The sequence below is a fragment of the Salvelinus sp. IW2-2015 genome, linkage group LG7 (assembly GCF_002910315.2).
Source record: "Salvelinus sp. IW2-2015 linkage group LG7, ASM291031v2, whole genome shotgun sequence".
Lineage (NCBI taxonomy): Eukaryota > Metazoa > Chordata > Actinopteri > Salmoniformes > Salmonidae > Salvelinus > Salvelinus sp. IW2-2015.
Genome location: NC_036847.1, coordinates 24,392,711 through 24,412,135, shown reverse-complemented (window position 1 = coordinate 24,412,135; position 19,425 = coordinate 24,392,711). Strand labels below are relative to the sequence as shown.

Sequence of the window (19,425 nt, the reverse complement as noted above, 5' to 3'; positions counted from 1 at the left end):
AAACAGTCCACAGCAATATGTTAACATGGTTTTCCCATATTTCCTCACTATAAATACACAAATGAATGGGTGCTTTTAACCTAAATAACCACAAAGTAAGCCCAGGGGCTTGACTCCTGGGTAAGACCAATGACCGCAAAATTCCAAAATGTTGTATTTTAACCCATCACGTCTCCAAAACAGGCACATGTCTCACTGGTATGTAGTCTACCTGATGAGTCACACTTTCTCTAAAAGCAAACTCTCTACACTTCACAAATAGAAATGTGTACGATTTAGGGGACTCAGGTTATTGAGAACGTATATGTACATGGCTTGTAGGACTACATTATGTATGTGTAGCTGATAGACGCACACACACACTACATGTTTATGTATTTAAATGTATGTCCATCGTAAAGTCTTTTGTCTGTAATGTATTTTTCATTATATGTCAGACCCTAGTAAGACTAGCTGTCACCATTGGTGTCGGCTGATGGGGATCCTAATAAATCACATCTACATCTAAATCATTCCACCTGTGATATACCCACTAACTAGCCACCTCACTCGGCACTGATGCACTGAACAAACACAGATGCTGTGGTTGAGTGTTGAGTATGTGGGTTCTCTGGGGGAGGAGGTACAGAGGGGTGGGTGTGTTTCAACACAGGCTAGTTGTTTGTCTTTGTTCCTGGTTGGTCCTGTTGGTTTGCCGTTAGGTCTGGGTGGGGTGTGGGTGTGAGAGTGGAGTGAGAGACCAGCTGTGTAGCAGTAGCCATGTTTCATAGATGTGTCCAGTGCTGGGTAGAGTAGAGTGGTGGGTAGAATATACTCTGTCTATGAAGCCTATGAAATGGCCAGAGCAGGGGAAATGCCAACTGCCATGCTTCATTTACATCATTAGCTGTTTGTTTTGTTTTGCAAATGTGCTGTGTTGATCGGAACAGAAAAAGTGCTTACTGGTTATTACGTAAGGGTGACAGGGTGTTCTGATGTCCCCTTAGTAGTAGCCTAAAATTCAAGGGCATAACCCACGACATAACCCTGACCATAGAGATACATTCAATTACGTGTTGCATTTAATTCCTTGACCCTGACTGTCTCTTCAGCTGACCTTTTACTCATTGAGATAATCATACTATTAGACATGGGTCATTTAGGCTAAGATCAAGTAACTCATATAATATCCATAACATAACGGATTCCGAAAAATAGATATCGCCTCAGTGCCCTGTTATTAGTTACAACCTAAGACAGTAGCTGTGTATGTTGGGTAAAGGATCGGCGACTGTTTGTCCGACCCTGTTAATCTAGAGGTGTATTATATCATAATGCGTGACGAAGTAGCAGCAGCCACAGTAATGGTGGTAACCTATTCATGGTAGCACTGTTATATGGTATTAATGAGCATTTACACATATGGGGGACTCAGGCCTCTCCCTCCAGTCTCACACTTGTGTTACTTTCAGGAGGGCAATGTGGGAGGGGGGTATGCAAATAATGCCAGAGGGTGCTCCCTATTAGGGTCCAACAGCAGCCCTTTTAGCTCACTGTGGACTGTTGTCACCCCGACAGAGAGTCATAGCCACAGACTGCACCAGGACCACATTAATAGACTGGCTCTTGACTTGGCTTTTCCTAAGTGCTGAAGAACTCTCTCTCTCTGTGACAACCTTTTTCCATGTCTTCTTCTCATGAATGGAATCTGGTTACTAAGAATGAAGTCTTTGCTTTAGAATTGAATGTTTTCTAATTCTGTGAGGTATTTTTAGTGAGATGCTGGCATCTCAACTATACATCCTTTTTACATTTGTCTGATGCCATTGAAAAATCAAGTATGATTCCCCCCAAGCGGAGTTGAAACGTGACTTTGAGGCAGACCTACTTTTTCTTTAAAAGCTATACTGCCATTGTTTCTGTCTTCAGGCAGCAGTTCTTACATTTTATTTTTCGTCTACCTTTCCTTGAGTGGGAGCAACGATGCACATTGCAGTGGCATTACCTCCCATCCTCCTCCTGTCAGTCATTCTGTCTCTGGCTGATGCCAAGTTCTACAGACCCTCCCAGTACATCCTCTACAAGACTGGGCCCAATCTTCATCCCTATGTCCATGGGAAGCCCACCAGCAGGCTCAAGTGAGTACTCATTCTGAACATAAACTGGGCTGTTCCCTCTAGGGAGGTGGCGCTGGACATTAGCTCCGCTTTTGATGCTCAGTTAAAGCTGGTTATCTTACTGTGTAGCAGTCTGTTTGTTTTTGTTTTCATTTTAATATCTAAGCCAGTTAGAAATGCAAGAGGGCTTTTAGGTTTAGAAAAAGGTGCAAGTTTAAGAATCTTATCCAAAGTGTGTGATCTCATTCTCTCATTCTTTTCTCTCTGACAGAAACCACTGTGCCTATGTTGTTGAGAAGACTGTTTCATTCACCATGCAGGATGGGGTAGCTCCTTATGTCAAAGCTCAGTATAACAAGTGTGCCTGGGGTCAGAAGTGTCCAACCCTCATGTGAGTTCATCTTCATAATTGATACTACACGATATAACTATTACAGATTGTATCATAAATAGGCCTACGGCCTCCACAATTACTACTGTTATTGCTACATCTACAACGAGGACTACTGCTGTAAAACTGCTGTAAAAACAACCAGTATTATTAGTTCTACTGCTCTTGCCATATGAAAAGGGTATGAAAACAGCATTCACAGGTGTCAGCTTGGTAGTTGCTTGTGCTTATGTTGTTTCTTTCATTAACCCTCAGATATCATGTGATGTACAAGCCTGTCTATAAAGTTGCACATAAGACTCTCACTGAGCTGGAATGGCACTGCTGTCCAGGATACTCTGGCTATGGCTGCATGGAGGGACCCCCAGCCTACCAACACCCAATTAAGGCGATGCCTCCATTCAAGGGCCCACCATTCAAAGGCCCACTCATTAAAGGAAACCCCTGGAGTCAGAGCAAGGGCCATCCTCCCATGAAATCGTACCCAATGCTTACCAAGGGCCCTCCCATGAAGGGACCTCCTCCTATGAAGTCATACCCAGTGAAAGCAAAAGGCCCTCCTCCCAGCAACGTGAAGTCCTACCTTATACGTCCCTTTGGGCCTCCTCTGACCCACCCCTCCTACCGAGGGTCATCTTCCAAGCCTTACACCTTTGGGCCACAGCACCACCACCAACCAGACCACCATGAGGGTCCAGACTATCACCAGCCTGAACTAGACCACCAGGGGCAAGACCACCAACAGCCTGAACTAGACCACCAGGGGTCAGACTATCACCATCCTGAACTAGACCACCAGGGGTCAGACCACCACCAGCCTGAACCAGACCACCAGGGGTCAGACCACCACCAGCCTGAACCAGACCACCAGAGGCCAGACCCCCACCAGCCTGAACCAGACCACCAGGGGTCAGACCCCCACCAGCCTGAACCAGACCACCAGGGGTCAGACCCCCACCAGCCTGAACTAGACCACCAGGGGCCAGACCATCACCAGCCTGAACTAGACCACCAGGGGCCAGACCACCACCAGCCTGAACCAGACCACCACTGGCCAGACCACCACGCGCCGGACCATCACCAGCCTGAACCAGACCAGGAGGGGCCAAACCACCAGGAGCCAGACCACCAAGAGCTAGACCATCACCAGCCTGAACCAGATCTGGAGCCAACCAATCACCAGCAGCCTGGACCAGATCATCCTGATCACCCAGACCTCACTGATCATCCTTTTCAGTCAGAGTTGGAGCCTGTCACTGATGAAACAGCTCCCCCTGCTGGCAGCCAAGAAATCGATGGTGAGACTGGGAGTGTTATTCCAATGCATATTCTGTACTGCAACACAACATAAATATTACATTCAATATTAATAAGATTCTAATATTGTGTCCTCTACTGCTGGCTTTAAAGTTAATATCTATATGTATCTAGAGTGCTTAACTGTCCTGAAATTCCATTGATTTTGGCAACATTCTTCAAAGACTTAACATCCTTAAAATGAGCATTTATTCTTAAATTACATTTTCTCTCGCTCTCTCCCTGTACTCTTGTGAGTATGATTGTGTATGTAACATTCTTCTCCCCTCTGTAGGCCAGCCTCTGGACACAGTGGACAGTGAGTCTACTGAGCGTCTGGACCGGATGGAGGAAGACGTGCGGAGGCTGTCCCAGGGTCTGGAGACGCTTAGGGGGGCGGTGAACGGACTCGAGGATGGCCTGCGCGCCTCACTATGGGAGGACGCCAACAGGATGCTCTCCGCCCTGCTGTCTGCAGCACCAAGCCCTGTCCCCGCTCTGTCCTCTTCCCCCCACTCCACTGTAGGCTTTGCAGACATCCCTGGAGGAGACCCTGATGCAGAGGGGCTGGATGGGGGCCAGGCTTTACCAAGGTTGGGCGAGCTGACAAGGAGGGTTGAGGAGCTCCGGACTGAGCTACAGGCCAAGGCTGCTGAGCTGGAGGAGCTGAGAGGCAGTGTGATCAGGAATGACGGAACCCTCAAGAAGATGTCAGGCGGTGCAGATAGCTTGACAAGGGCCGAAGCGAGAGACAGCCAGAAGGCAATGGAGGATCTGGTGGATGCCAAGCTTGGCGGGGCCTGGACGGAGATCCTGGGGGAGTTTGAGAAGCGTGTCGAGAGTGCAGAGAGCCGCTGTGGGGAGAGGGCCAGGGAGGTGAGTCGACAGTGCCACAGGGAGCAGCAGGAGAGACAGGATCTGATGGAGCTGGCCCTGGAGGTCAGTGCCACTGGGCTTAGGAAGGAGCTTGGATACCTGCAGACTCAGATCCAGGGACATGACCTGACAGAGGGCTGCTGTGGTAGAGTCACTGGCCTAGGTGAGAGGGTGCATCTGCTGGAACAGTTGGTGGCAGGCCTCAACCAGTCCCAGGGGCACCTGAGAGTGGAGCTGGGTGGGCACAAGGACCATGTAGAGGCAATGCTGGAGGGGCGGCTGGAGGACGTGGAGGCCAAGCTCAACCTGACTGAATGTGGAAAGGTCAAGGGTGGGAGCGCTAGCAGCAGTGGTAGTGGTGGGGTCCAGGGCAGTAGCTCAGAGGGAGAGGTCGGGGCAGGCAGCCTGGAGACTCGTCTGGAGGGGAAGCTGAAGGCTCTGGAGGGTCGTCTGCTGACAGCATTGGGGGATCTGGAGAATGCTACGGCCCCTGCCTTGCTGGAGGGCCATGTCGTGCCCACGCTGGAGACAGAGGTGGAGTCCCTCAGGAGGAGGCTGGAGGTGGACATGGACAGAGTGCAGAAACAGCTGAGCGGCCTGGAACTACTCTGCAACTCCTCCTCTCAGCCCATTCTCCAGGGAGACGAAGCCACATCAAACACTCATAGGGTGGAGGAGGATAAGACAGGAGTAGGAGAGGAGAAGGGTCTCCTGGACATGGAGAATAACCGTCTGAACAGTCTTAATGTCACCCTGCAGAGCCTCCTGACCAGACTGTCCCAGAGGGAAGACCCCCAGGAGGGAGAGGAGGGGAGCTCAGTCCAGGGTGAAATCATGCTGCTCAAGTTCAACGCCCGTTCCATGAACCTCACCCTGAAGGGCCTGAAGGACTCTGTAGGGTTGGTGGTCCAGGATGTGGGGCGCGCCAACACCACCTGGCAGGAGCGGGAAGAGCGCCTGGCCCAGCAGGTGAAGGGTGTGGTGCAGCTTTTGGGGCGCCAGGCCTCCATGTTGGGGGTGGGTGAGAAGAGGCTGACCCGGATGAAGGGAGAGCTCCAGGAGCTGAGGAGGCGGCTGGCCGGGGAGGTGCAGGGCTGCCGCTCCACTGCGCTTGGAGTCCAAAAGGAGGTGGTGGAGGTGGGGGGCCGCGTGGCCAGCGTGGAGGGCCAGTGTAAGGGCTTCAGTCACCTGGCCAAGGATCTGGAGAGGATCAGGGCGGAGTTGGAGAGGCAGTCAGATGGATACCTGTCCCAGGTCAACGGTACCCTCACTAATCACGCTCACCAGCTGTCTGAGCTGAGGCAGGAACTCAGGAACTGCACGTGGAATGCAGAGCCCACCCAGCAGAGCCTGTACCTCCTAGAGCCAGAACAGTTAAGAGAAGACCAGTAACCTGTCATGAAATCTATTACCGTAAGAGGGAGGCCAGAGTTCTGTACTGAGTGATAATGGACAATTATCTTGAGCCCCAAAGGACTGGTGGGTGAGCTGGAGACGGTAGAAACAAACAGGCAATGTTTCAACCCACTGGCGTGGCATAGATKATTTTTTATAGAATGTTGTTTAGCAAAATGTTTTATATTGACACTTTTATATAGATTTTTTTTTACTGTTGTTTAGTAGGCATATGAGTTTACAGGTATCCAAGATACTACGTTTTTATTTTGTATGATTATTGTCTTTTGTATTTTACATTTTGTATAAAACCTTACAAGTTCTTTATGATCTGCATTCCTCTTGCTGTTAAAGTATTGTCTGTATAATAAAGAGGCGTTATGTCACTGTTGCTAGTCTGAAATGTATATAAGAATAAGTAATACTTTGACAACAGTAAATACAAAGATGTCAGTGAGTGAACACAATAGCAAAAGCATGACATATTAGGCCACATCTAAAGCCACCAGAGGGCAACAGAGAGGCATTAGATTCCTCTGTCACCGCACATTGAGAATAATCTGAGCAGAATCAAGTATGGACAAATCAGTCTGTCTGGTTTATTACACATATTGGAAAAGCCCGTTGACACTGAACGATCACTTGCACCTTCAATCTCATCCATATGTGGAATGTAAAATACAAGATGTAGTTGCTTATACACTGAATATATTATTCAATCAAGATATTGAATTAAACCACCAATACCCCCTCATAAACACGTGGTGTATGACTCTTCTGAATGTATATAATATATATGAAATTAGACTAAAAGCATCATCAGGGTGAGGACTAGACATACACTAGAGACTGTTGACTATCTGCCAGACATCCTGTCTCCCACTAATTCACTCATTCTGTTCTCCAAGCACATCTCTGATCGGTCATTTATGACGCCCATAGGTGACCTTCCTACTAACCCCCACTTATCAGTCCCTGTTCCCCAATGGACATCTCACCAAATGCCGGATTTGTGTGAGATGAACTGCTGTTGTGTTAAATGGTTTTGGACACAGATGTGGAGAATGGTGGTGCATTGTAATTGATCGATGCCTGGGAGAGAGAGGAGAGAAAAAAACAAGACAGAGATAGGAAATGTAGGAGGCTAGACTGGGTGCTGAAGGATAGAGTCATCTGCATGCACGCAACAGCACTATGGTTAGTTGTACCCAGAGGGGCCCTGCCGCATGTTATCACCTTCAGACCATTCTCTTAGGCACCCCCTCCTCTCTCTCTCCCGCATAACTGTCCTTTTCTCTCTCACTACTTAATTCATCCATTTTCTCTCTCGCCCCTTGTCCCTCTCTGTCCCTTTGTCTGTCCCTCCCTCTCTCACTTTCTCCCCCTTCTCTCTCTCTTTCTCCGCCCTCCGCCCTCTCTCTCTCTTTCTCTCTCTCTCCGTCTACCCACTATGCACTGATCAGGTCTGTTTCAACCCGGGTAGTTGGACTGTAAATTATCACTAATCTGTTGAATTTGGCCCTCAGACAGAGTCCTTCCTACAGTTCACTGTCTCTATTTTAGACTCCTAACGCCCTATGTTGTGGCAAACACACGGTCATTATGTTAATCAATTAACAGGAGGCGATGCTGGCATAAAGACAGAGGACATAGAGGAGTCACATCTGACTGTGGAGCAATGATTTCAGGAACCTGAACTGCTTCACCTGGTAGCCTCTGAGCACAGACAGCTAATGAGTAAATAAATAATTGGCTACATAAAAATGGTGGTAAACTGTGATGAAGGGTCATAAATGTCAGATCAGATCAGGAACAAAGCCACAAATCTCTAAAGTTTCTAATTTTAAATGGACTTTGTTGGTTGTTTCACAAACCCTAACACATTCTCTGATAGCATGCATGGACCTATGCTGCATTAATGGCAAATCAGAGTTCAAATTGATGAGAGATATTTGCCTAGAGCTTCCTTTTGAAAGAGGCTATACAGACCTGCATGAGGCCCACATTGAGTGAGAGTCGAGACTAATGGATTCAGTTTAGTCATTCGTCCTGATGAGCCCTTCCCAGCTAGCCAGTTTATATTGGCTAGCTGGAAACAACAGCAGTATGGCGCTAGTTACAATTTATAAACGTGATGTTTCTTCAGATGGGAAATAACTTGTAGTATTGGTCACCATCTGGAATCTGAATGACCAGTGTAACGGTGTTGTATCGAGATGCTTCCCACTTGGTAGGTGAGGAACGCTCAACTCATAAGAGAACGGAATTGAGCGTTCCTCAGCTACCCACTGGGCAACACCTGTTCCCCCCGGGCAGCTGTGTCACATGTCGCTGGTGGTAGCTAAAGTCACCAATTTGTTCCATCCCACTTCATTATATTTTGAGTAGGATAGCAGCCTAAAAGAATAATTTGTAATATTGGTAGTAGTAACCATTTGGATGTCACTGTGATAAAGTCTACTGCTGCTCACTCAATGGGGATAGTTTGCACTGCAACACAACTACGGGCACAGTTTGTCATTCGATCCCGATGCCTGCTTGCTGAGTACTGCTGTCATGTAGGAATATCAGGCCAGGGTGACAGGTAAAGGACATTTGTTGATTTTGTAGTCCGATAAAAACTGAATGATTCTGAACACTCCCAAGTCCCATCTTTGGCAGAAAGTTTTACTTTCTCAATAAAATGTCTAGTCACAAGCATAAACTAGCTAGCTGGGGAGCGTTAAGACAACTGACTGAACCAAATCCGTTTGTTGAGTTTCGCTGCGCAACATAAATGTCATCTACTTTGGGCACCAGCCATGTCCGTATAGCCTCTCCCCTTCCTATTGGTTGGGAAACTCAGATATCATCTTTCCATAATGACTTTCCAAGTCGGAAATTGTCTAGCTTCCTAGTTCCCACATGTCATGAATGCAGCACAACTAGTCCCCACATTGACACCACCGGACATTCAAAATCSCAAGGTTATTATTGTATTCATTTACAGTAAGCCTGTGGGAATGTCAGGGAGACAGTTTGTAGATGTGGAAGCTATTCATGATGAGTATTAAAGTTTGCCATATTAAATTCCCTCCCTAGCTTGATATAACAGATATTTAATTTACCAACACCCACTTCCTCCTTTTCATCAGCAGCACACAAAAACAAATTCATCCCATAATCCTATTTCTCGTAATCAAATCACAATCACATTTCTCCTCGGGGCAAACAACACAGCATTAGATTTCTCATTAAAGAGGCTTAGCAACAAGAAATTCCCTTTCCATCAAAAATTCATTCTGGCATAACGTTCTTATGTCTTGTGAACATGATTGTCAGAAGATGAAGAGAAGGAAGCCGCATGACAGAAAATCAACTTCTTTAGAGATAAAGGTTGTCTGAGCGAGGCGCCATCTCTAAACACACATCTCCTCTTGGCTGTGGCAAGGTTGTGATGTGATGCCACTAACAGTGCTCTTATGACAACACTACCTTACTGCTTCCTCATCCTTCCTCACACATCATGTAGCATTTTGTGAAAAGTAAAGTAGGGGGTTGCGTCCATCAAATCAAATCAAATTGTTAAATCAAATCAAATTGTATTTGTCACATGCGCCGAATACAACGGTGAAATGCTTACTTAATGAACAATGCAGTTTAAAGAAAATAGAATTAAGAAAATATTTACTAAATAAACTAAAGTAAAAAAGAAAATACAAAGTAACGCAAAAAACTATAATGAGGCTATATACAGGGGATACCAGTACAGAGTACAGGTCAGTCAATGTAATTTGTACACGAAGGTCCATATGAATAAGCCCATGATTCTGAGCCTATAAACTCTGATGAGACAGAGACTATTTGGCTGTTTGGCTATTGGGCTTGGCCCACAAACATTCCGATAACTGGTGGGAAGATGATTAAAGAAAAACATGGATTAGAGAAGGGAAAATTACTGAACCAACAGTAGCTACAGAACAGAACTGCTCTCCTCCTTGAGTATATGAAGGACATGATGGGGGAGAAACACATTTCTGGGCTGAGCTCTTTATCTGGGCTCATCACAGTATACTATCGCTCTCTCTCTCTACCACTTCAACTTTCTCCTCTCTGTCTCTCTCTCGCTGTGATCTTGACAGGCAGCTTTTCTGCTCTTTCCTCCCTTAGATTACATACAAGAGCTGGCTTGTACTCCGCCAGAACATCGTTGCACAGGTTGCAATCCTGCTGTTGTTCATTTAACTTACACTTAATTTACCAATAAATGTCACTACTGGTCGGAGAGTGCAGTGCGCTCATTAGCCTTCCCGGGTCTAAATAACCGGGTCTAAATAATTAAATAACTGTTTAAAAGAAAAAAGACAACAAAAAGGAGCAGAAGCCTCATTTTGAGATCATCGGGACTCACTGCTGTTCTGTGCTGTTTGGCCTCTGTAAACAAGCCTGGGACCAGCATGGAACCCAAAATAAACACACACATGACAAAGGGGACACAGAATCTGCCCCCTCTGAGTCAAACATCCAGGGTGAAGAGGACAGGGCAGTTTTCAGTCAGTGCTCAGCTCGACCTGACATCCTCCTCACCTCACAGAAATGAAGAAAAAAAGAAGAAAAAAAGAAAACATTTTTTGATTAAGAACCTGGACATTTACATGCTGCCTCAGAAACATTCTGCTACCAGAGACATGCAGACAAACATCATAGGTGTTCCCTTTTTGTTGTTTTACCATAATCCTGCCATTATCTTGTCTTATTGTGCAACCAAAATTAATCATACATCCTTTAGCTTTAGGCAACTAACAATTATTTTACTGTAAATATAGAAGATCAAAGAAAGGCAAAAGAAGAATCACATCAATTGGTTCAACACTGACAGAGAGAGTTAGATTTCAACGTCTATTCTGCGTTAATTTCATTGAAATTACATGGAAACAACGTTGATTCAGCCAGTGTGTGCCCAGTGAGTTGAGGATAGAGGGCGCTATTTTCACTTTGGGGAAAACTCGTGCCCAATTTAAACGGCCTCGTACTCTATTCTTGCTCGTACAATATGCATATTATTATTACTATTGGATAGAAAACACTCTCAAGTTTCTAAAACCGTTTGAAATATATCTGTGAGTAAAACAGAACTCATTTTGCAGCAAACTTCCTGTCAGAAAGTGAAAATCTCAAATCGAGGCTCTGTTCCAGGCCCTACCTATCATTTTGCTTGAGATTTATGACTATACATGCACTTCATACGCCTTCCACTAGATGTCAATAGGCTGTGAGAGGTGAAATGGGGTCTCTAGCTCTTTCTATGGTGAAAAGAGGCCTCTTGGAATGACAGGACCCCAATTTCCTCTGTTCAGGATGACGCGGGATGGACATCAGCTTTGGCTTCTGAAAAGCTTTCCCTATAGACGTGTAATATCTCCGGCTTTGATTTTATTTGATAAATGTGACAATATCATCGTAAAGTATGTTTTTTCAATATGGTTTAATCAGATTAAATTTTTCCCGGGAGTTTTTGCGTGTTCCGTTCACTGCGTTTGTTCACGAAGGAGAGCTTAGCGGCACTTGGCTAGTTTTGCTTGCTAATTCGCGAGGGAAAAAGGCCATTCTAAAACCAAACAACGATTGTTCYSGACAAAGGACCMCTTGTACAACATTCTGATGGAAGATCATCAAAAGTAGGACCCATTTATGATGTTATTTCATATATCTGTCGAAAATTGTTTACTATTAGTTTGCGCCCAGATTTTGGGCGCTCTCTCGCCATAACGTAAGCTGGATGTCGTACTGAAGTTATTTTTTAGAATTCTAACACGGCGATTGCATTAAGAACTAGTGTATCTATCATTTCCTATACAACATGTATTTTTTAGTAACGTTTATGAATAGTTATTTGGTCAGAATAGGTGAGTGTCAGAAATAGATCCGGACATTCTGGGAAAAAGCTGCTACATGTTTACAATGTATAACCACGGAATTCAGCTCTAAATATGCCCATTTTCGAACAAACCATATATGTATTGTGTAATATGATGTTATAGGACTGTCATCTGATGGAGTTTGAGAAGGTTAGTGAAAAAATTTATATATTTTGCTGGTTTATTCGCTATGCTAACGTGCCTAACGAATCAATGCTGTTGTGTGGTTGGCTATTGTAGTAAGCTAATATAATGCTATATTGTGTTTTCGCTGTAAAACACTTAAAGAATCGGAAATATTGGCTGGATTCACAAGATGTTTGTCTTTAATTTGCGGTACACCATGTATTTTTCATAAATGTTTTATGATGAGTATTTAGGTATTTCAATTTGGTCTCTGTAATTACTCTGGCTGCTTCGGTGCTATTTCCGATTGTAGCTGCAATGTAAAACTATGATTTATACCTCAAATATGCACATTTTTCGAACAAAACATAGATTTATTGAATAACATGTTATAAGACTGTCATCTGATGAAGTTGTTTCTTGGTTAGTTTGGTTGGTTATTGGTTAGTTTGGTTGGTTTTGTGCATGCTACCTGTGCTGTGAAAAATGTCTGTGCTTTTTTGTATTTGGTGGTGAGCTAACATAAATATATGTGATGTTTTCGCTGTAAAACATTTTAAAAATCGGACATGTTGGCTGGATTCACAAGATGTTTATCTTTCATTAGCTGTATTGGACTTGTTAATGTGTGAAAGTTAAATATTTTTTTTAATATATTTTTTGAATTTCGCGCTCTGCCTTTTCAGTGGAATGTGGGAGGAGTGGCGCTAGAGGAACCCCTGTCCTAGAYAGGTTTTAATAACAAAGTTATGTTGAAACATGATGAGAATAAGATGGATGGAGTGTAATAAAAAGACAGCTTGGCTTTATGTGAGGACTGAGTGTTCTCAGACCTGCTGTTATAATAACACTCTTTCCCTCATAAAACGACATATGTATGAATTTATGCCATAATGACACATTAAGCCTTGAATTTGTCATCTTATAAACCTTCATTTCATCCAGTCTTTCTGCTAATAACTGATACATGATCAAACAACTGGGGTAAAGCAGAAAAGCACACACCGGGCTGGAATCTGACACAATTAACCTGGTTCTGACACACGTGAATCTAATGTCAGAGCAACCTTACATTTCTAATATTAAAACTTGACTTTCATCAGGACATAGGGAATGGAAGCATAAAATCTTCCATGGGATGTCTAGCCCTGTAGCTGTACAGGGCCTATAGTGAAAGTCTACACACCCTGGGCACAATTTGCTGCCTTAAAATGAAATGTGGAGATATATTCAATTAGATTTTTTTCCTATTGTTCTACACAACCCACTCCACATTTCCAAAGTGAAAGACAAATTATAGACAAATTACCAAATTAAACAAAGATGTCTTTATTGCGATTGTCTTCACAGCCCAGAGTTAATACTTGGTGGAAGAACCTTTGACAGCCATTACAGCTGTGAATAATTCTGAATAAGATTCTACCAACTTTGCTCTTAGCGCAAATATATCCATTGCTTTTGTCAAAATTTCTCAAGCTCAGTAAATTTGGTTTTGGATCATTGATGGACAGCAATATTCAAACCTTGTCTCTGCATATTTAAATCAGGACTGAGACTGGACCATTCAGGAACACTCAACACCTCTTGGAAAGCCATTCTGGTGTGTCTTTGGCATTAACATTGTGTAATTGTCCCGCTGAGAAATAAAACTCTATCCCAGGATTAGCTATTCAGAAGACTGAGGCAGGGTTTCCTCTAACTTTTTACCTGTGTTTTGCTCCATTCTCATTTATTTTGATCGTGACAAACTCCACAGTCCATGACAAGCATACCCATGTCATTATGCTGCCACAAAATGAACATGCTAGCCAGCTCACCAGATCAGCATGAGTCACTGACAGCCCCTATAAAAAAAGCATGTATCAGTGATCAAGTTGATTGAAGAGTGGTGGCAGCCAGAGTGGGTGTTCTGAGTGTGTGAGGACTGCAATCCCCTTCTGGGAGCGTTGAGTTGATATAGCAGCACCTCTGCTCTTTATGGCTCTTTGATGGTTCCCTGGCAGCCCCTGAGCCACAGAGCAGCTCACAGAGCAGAGAGCCCACAGATCTAAGCTGTTTCCATGGCTGTCAGTCCCAGTCCTGGAGCTCTATGCAACCAACCTTATGGGCGTGAGTGACAAACTGTGATGGCAGAGTGCTCCAGGTGGTGTTTAAATGTTCATCATTGTTACAGTGGGGCTCAACATTAGAGAAGCAGAGAGGGGGACACCATTTCTCCCAGGGGGAAGTCTGTTTGTCTGAAACTGTCTGAAACAACACATATGCAATCATGTAGTAACCAAAAAARTGTTAAAMAAATCAAAATATATTTTATATTTGAGATTCTTTAAAGTAGCCACCCTTTGCCTTGATGACAGATTTGAACACTCTTGGCATTCTCTCAACTAGCTTCCTGAGGTAGTCACCTGGAATGCATTTCAATTAACAGGTGTGCCTTGTTAAAAGTTCATTTGTGGAATTTCTTTCCTTCTTAATGCATTTGAACCAATCATGCGTTTGAGCCATATTATGGCAAGAACAGCTCAAATAAGCAAAGAGAAACGACAGTCCATCATTACTTTAAGAAATGAAGGTCAGTCAATGTGGAAAATTTCAAGAACCTTGAAAGTTTCTTCAAGTGCAGTCGCAAAAACCATCAAGAGCTATGATGAAACTGGCTCTCATGAGGACCGCCACAGGAAAGGAAGACCCAGAGTTACCTCTACTGCAGAGGATAAGGTAATTTGAGTTAACTGCACCTCAGAAATTACAGCCCAAATAAATGCTTCACAGAGTTCAAGTAAACAGACAAATCTCAACATCAACTGCTTGAATCAGGCCTTCATGGTCGAATTGCTGCAAAGAAACCACTACTAAAGGACACCAATAAGAAGAGACATGCTTGGGCCAAGAAACATGAGCAATGGACATTAGACTTTTGGAAATCTGTCCTTTGGTCTGATGAGTCCAAATTTGAGATTTTTGGTTCCAACCGCTGTGTCTTTGTGAGACGCAGAGTAGGGGAACAGATGATCTCTGCATGTGTGATTCCCACCGTGAAGCATGATGGAGGTGGTGTGATGGTGTGGGGGTGCTTTGCTGGTGACACTGTCAGTGATTTATTTAGAATTCAAGGCACACTTAACCAGCATGGCTACCACAGCATTCTGCAGCGATACACTATCCCATCTGGTTTGCGCTTAGAGGGAATATCATCTGTTTTTCAACAGGACAATGATCCAACACACCTCCAGGCTGTGTAAGGGCTATTTGGCCAAGAAGGAGAGTGATGGAGTGCAGCATCAGATGACCTGGCCTCTACAATCACCATACCTCCCAATTGAGATGGTTTGGGATGAGTTGGACCACAAAGTGAAGGAAAAGTACTCAAATATTGATGTTGTGTCCTTCTTTCCTACTTCAAGCCCTGACTGAACTGTTACCTGGGGTTGAGGTAAGGACATCAGCTGAAAAATACAGTTGAAGTCGGAAGTTTACATACACCTTAGCCAAATACATTTAAACTCAGTTTTTCACAATTCCTGACATGTTATCCAAGTAAAAATWCCCTGTCATAGGTCAGTTAGGATCACCAGTTCAGAATGTGAAATATCAGAATAATAGTAGAGAGAATAATTTATTTCAGCTTTTATTTCTTTCGTCACATTCCCAGTGGGTCAGAAGTTAACATACACTCAATTAGTATTTGGTAGCATTGCCTTTAAATTGTCTAACTTGGGTCAAACCTTTCGGTTAGCCTACCACAAGCTTCCCACAATAAGTTGGGTGAATTTTGGCCCATTCCTCTTGACAGAGCTGGTGTAACTGAGTCAGGTTTGTAGGCCTTCTTGCTCGCACACGCTTTTTCAGTTCTGCCCACAAATATTCTATAGGATTGAGGTCAGGGCTTTGTGATGGCCACTGCAATACCTTGACTTTGTTGTCCTTAAAACCTCTTGGAAATAGGTGGCGCTGTTTTCACTTTGGGAAAAAATCGTGCCCAAATTAAACGGCCTCGTACTCTGTTCTAGATCATACAATATGCATATTATTATTACTATTGGATGGAAAACACTCTGAAGTTTCTAAAACTGTTTGAATTATATCTGTGAGTAAAACAGAACTCATTTGGCAGCAAACTTCCAAACAGGAAGTGAAAATTCTGAAAATGGGGCTCTGTGTCAGGGCTTGCCTATTCAATTGCCTTATATTTATGGATCTGTATGCACTTCATACGCCTTCCACTAGATGTCAACAGGCAGTAGAATGTTGAATGGGGTGTCTAGCTTGATGTGAAACCGAATGAGAGCTTTTGGAGTGACAGGTCCGCCCTATTGGCAGTATTCAGCTGCGCACCAGGGAACACGACATTGTCTTCTGATATGCGTTAGGTATACACGACGAAATGCTCCGTCTCTGACTTTATTGGATACATATGAGAAAAACATCATAAAGATGGATTTTCAACCGAGTTTGACCAGTTTATTCGACGTTTATTGTGACTTTTGGAATTTTTCGTTCCATGCGCCAAGAGTTGATGGACACGTGCGCGCCACAATGCTAGCCAAAGTTGCTAATTCGACAGAAGAAATGGACATTCTAAAACAAAACAACGATTTATTGTGGAAATAGGACTCCTTGCACTACATTCTGATGGAAGATATTCAAAGGTAAGAGMATATTTATGATGTTATTTCGTATTTTTGTGGTATATGTTGGCTCCAACATGGCGGAGAATTGCTGGGCGCTGTCTCAGAATATTGCATGCTGTACTTTGTACTAAAGTTATTTTTTTAAATCTAACACAGCGGTTGCATTAAGAACCAGTGTATCTTTCATTTGCTGTACAACATGTATTTTTTTAGTAAAGTCTATGATTCGTTTTTTGGTTAGATTACGTGACTGTCCAAAATTTCTCCGGACAATTTGGTGCATTATGGCGCCGTATTCACAATGTAAAACCAGGATTTGTAGCTATAAATATGCACATTTTCGAACAAAACATAAACGTATTGTATAACATGATGTTATAAGACTGTCATCTGATGAAGTTGTTCAAAGGTTAGTGATTAATTTTATCTCTATTTGTGGGTTTTGTGAAAGCTACTTTGCGGTGGAAAAATGGCGTTGTGGTTTTTTGGATATTGTGGTTGAGCTAAACATAATATCATGTTGTGTTTTCGCTGTAAAACACTTTAAAAATCGGAAATATCTGCTGGATCACAGAATGTTATGTCTTTCATTTCTGACAGCACCATGTATTTTCAATGAAATGTTTATGATGAGTATTTAGGTAATTCAGATTGCTCTCTGTAATTATCTGGGCTGCTTTCGGTGCTTATTTGGCCGTTGGAGCTGGCAAATGTAATAACTAGATTTATACCTCAATAATATGCACATTTTCGAACAAAACATAAATGTATTGTATAACATGTTTTATGAAGACTGTCATCTGATGAAGTTGTTCAAAGTTAGTGATTAATTTTATCTCTATTTGTGGGTTTTGTGAAAGCTACCTTTGGCGGTGGAAAAATGGCGTTGTGTTTTGGTATTGTGGTGAGCTAACATAAATTATATATTTGTGTTTTCGCTGTAAAACACTTTTAAAAATCTGAAATGTTGGCTGGATTCAACAGATGTTTATCTTTCATTTGCTGTATTGGCTTTGTATTTTCATGAATTAATATTATATGATATCCCTGTGGCGCTAGCTAGGCTATGCTAGTCAAGCTTTTTTTTGATGAGGATGATCCCGGATACGGGATGGGCGGGTCCGGTAGAAGGGTTTTTAAGCCATTTTCCCCAACTTTGGAAGTTGCTTGGGGTCATTGTCATTTGGAAGAACCCATTTGCGACCAAGCTTTAACTTCCCTGACTAGATGTCTTGAGTATGTTGCTCAATATATCCACGATATCTTCCTACGCTGTCATATGATGCATCGTATTTTGGGTAAGTGCGCCAGTCCCGCCCTGGCAGCCAAAGCACCCCCACAACATGACTGCTGCCACCCGTATTCAGTTGGGATGGTGTTTTGCGGCTGCCAAGGCCTCCCTTTCTCCTCCAAAACATAATGATGGTCATTATGGCAATAACAGTTCTATTTTTGTTTTCATCAGACTAGAGGACATTTCTCCAAAGTACAATCTTTTGTCCCCATGTGCAGTTGCAAACCGTAATTGGGCTTTAAATAGGGCGGTTTTGGAGAGTGGGCTTTTCTTGCTGAGGCGGCTTTCAGATTATGTCGATATAGGACCTCCGTTTTATACTGTGAATATAGATACTTTGTACTGTTTTCCTCAGCATCTTCACAAGGTTTGCTGTTGTTCTGGATTGATTTGCACTTTTGCACAAAGTAGTTCATCTCTAGAGACAGAACGTGTTTCCTTCCTGAGCGCGGTATGACAGCTGCGTGTCCACAGTGTTTTATAATTGCGTACTATTGTTTGTAGCAGATGAACGTGTACTTCAGGTGTTTTGGAAATTGCTCTCCAAGATGAACCAGAACTTTGTGGAGGTCTTGTGATTTCTTTTGATTTCCCATGATGTAAGCAAAGAGACACTGAGTTTGAGGTAGGCCTTGAAATAATCCAGGTAACCTCCAATTGGACTTCAAGATGATGTAATTAGCCTATCAGAAGCTTTTAAAGCATGACATAATTTCCTGGATTTTCCAAGCTGTTTAAAAAACGAGTCAATTAGTGTATGTTACTTCTGACCCATGGAATTGTGGATACACTTGGGATTGTTGATATAGTGAAATTATCTGTCTGTAAACGTTTGTTGGAGAAATTACTTGGTGTCCCCCATGCAACAAAAGATAGATATCCTTAACGACTTACCAAATATAGTTTTGTTAAAGAAGATTTGTGGTAGTGAAAACCTAGTTTTAATGACTCTACACTAAGTGTATGTAAACTTCCGACTTCAAACTGTAATACTTTTTTTTAACATGTTGGCTCGAATAATCAATTTCTATTATTTTCAGTTTATTAATATGATGCTTCGATGAACTGCTTTGTTCTCATTTAATATCCTATTAAAAATAAATACTCCTATTCAGAGAAGGATTCCTTTGAATACCACTTGAAACAATTTTATCCAAATACCTGATATGTGGATTGCCTCAATCTGTTCTGGAAGTCAGTTTGTGGGATTTCTGGACAACCAGTTTTTTGTCCATCTATATTCCCAAGGGTTATGGGCTGTTGTTCTGTCTGGGCATAAAGTAAGACACCAGGCCACACAGTAACCAGGTTAGAAGCTTTGTATGAACCAATGAGTCCGTCTTAATGCATCACACCAGCAAACTGAGACCTTGATAAGAGACAAGCAGCGATGCTGATGTGGACAGGCACCCATGTCATCTCC

General features: G+C 43.2%; 1 protein-coding gene across 1 annotated transcript; it reads left to right on the top strand.

Annotated features, from left to right (window-relative positions):
* Nucleotides 1-1,550: 1,550 nt before the first annotated feature.
* Nucleotides 1,551-6,445, top strand: LOC111966959 (EMILIN-3-like). Its single transcript, XM_023991893.1, has 4 exons — nt 1,551-2,117; nt 2,368-2,487; nt 2,743-3,785; nt 4,079-6,445. Exons 1-4 carry the CDS (start codon nt 1,963-1,965, stop codon nt 6,049-6,051), a joined length of 3,291 nt encoding a protein of 1,096 aa, XP_023847661.1. The 5' UTR covers nt 1,551-1,962; the 3' UTR covers nt 6,052-6,445.
* Nucleotides 6,446-19,425: the final 12,980 nt, after the last annotated feature.

What these genes read in the sequence shown, in the direction of transcription:
- LOC111966959 (XM_023991893.1), top strand. Translation starts at nt 1,963, where the DNA reads ATGCACATTGCAGTGGCATTACCTCCCATCCTCCTCCTGTCAGTCATT. An exon ending in AAGCCCACCAGCAGGCTCAA is followed by an intron (nt 2,118 to 2,367) that starts GTGAGTACTCAT and finishes TCTCTCTGACAG; the next exon opens with AAACCACTGTGCCTATGTTG. An exon ending in CAGAAGTGTCCAACCCTCAT is followed by an intron (nt 2,488 to 2,742) that starts GTGAGTTCATCT and finishes ATTAACCCTCAG; the next exon opens with ATATCATGTGATGTACAAGC.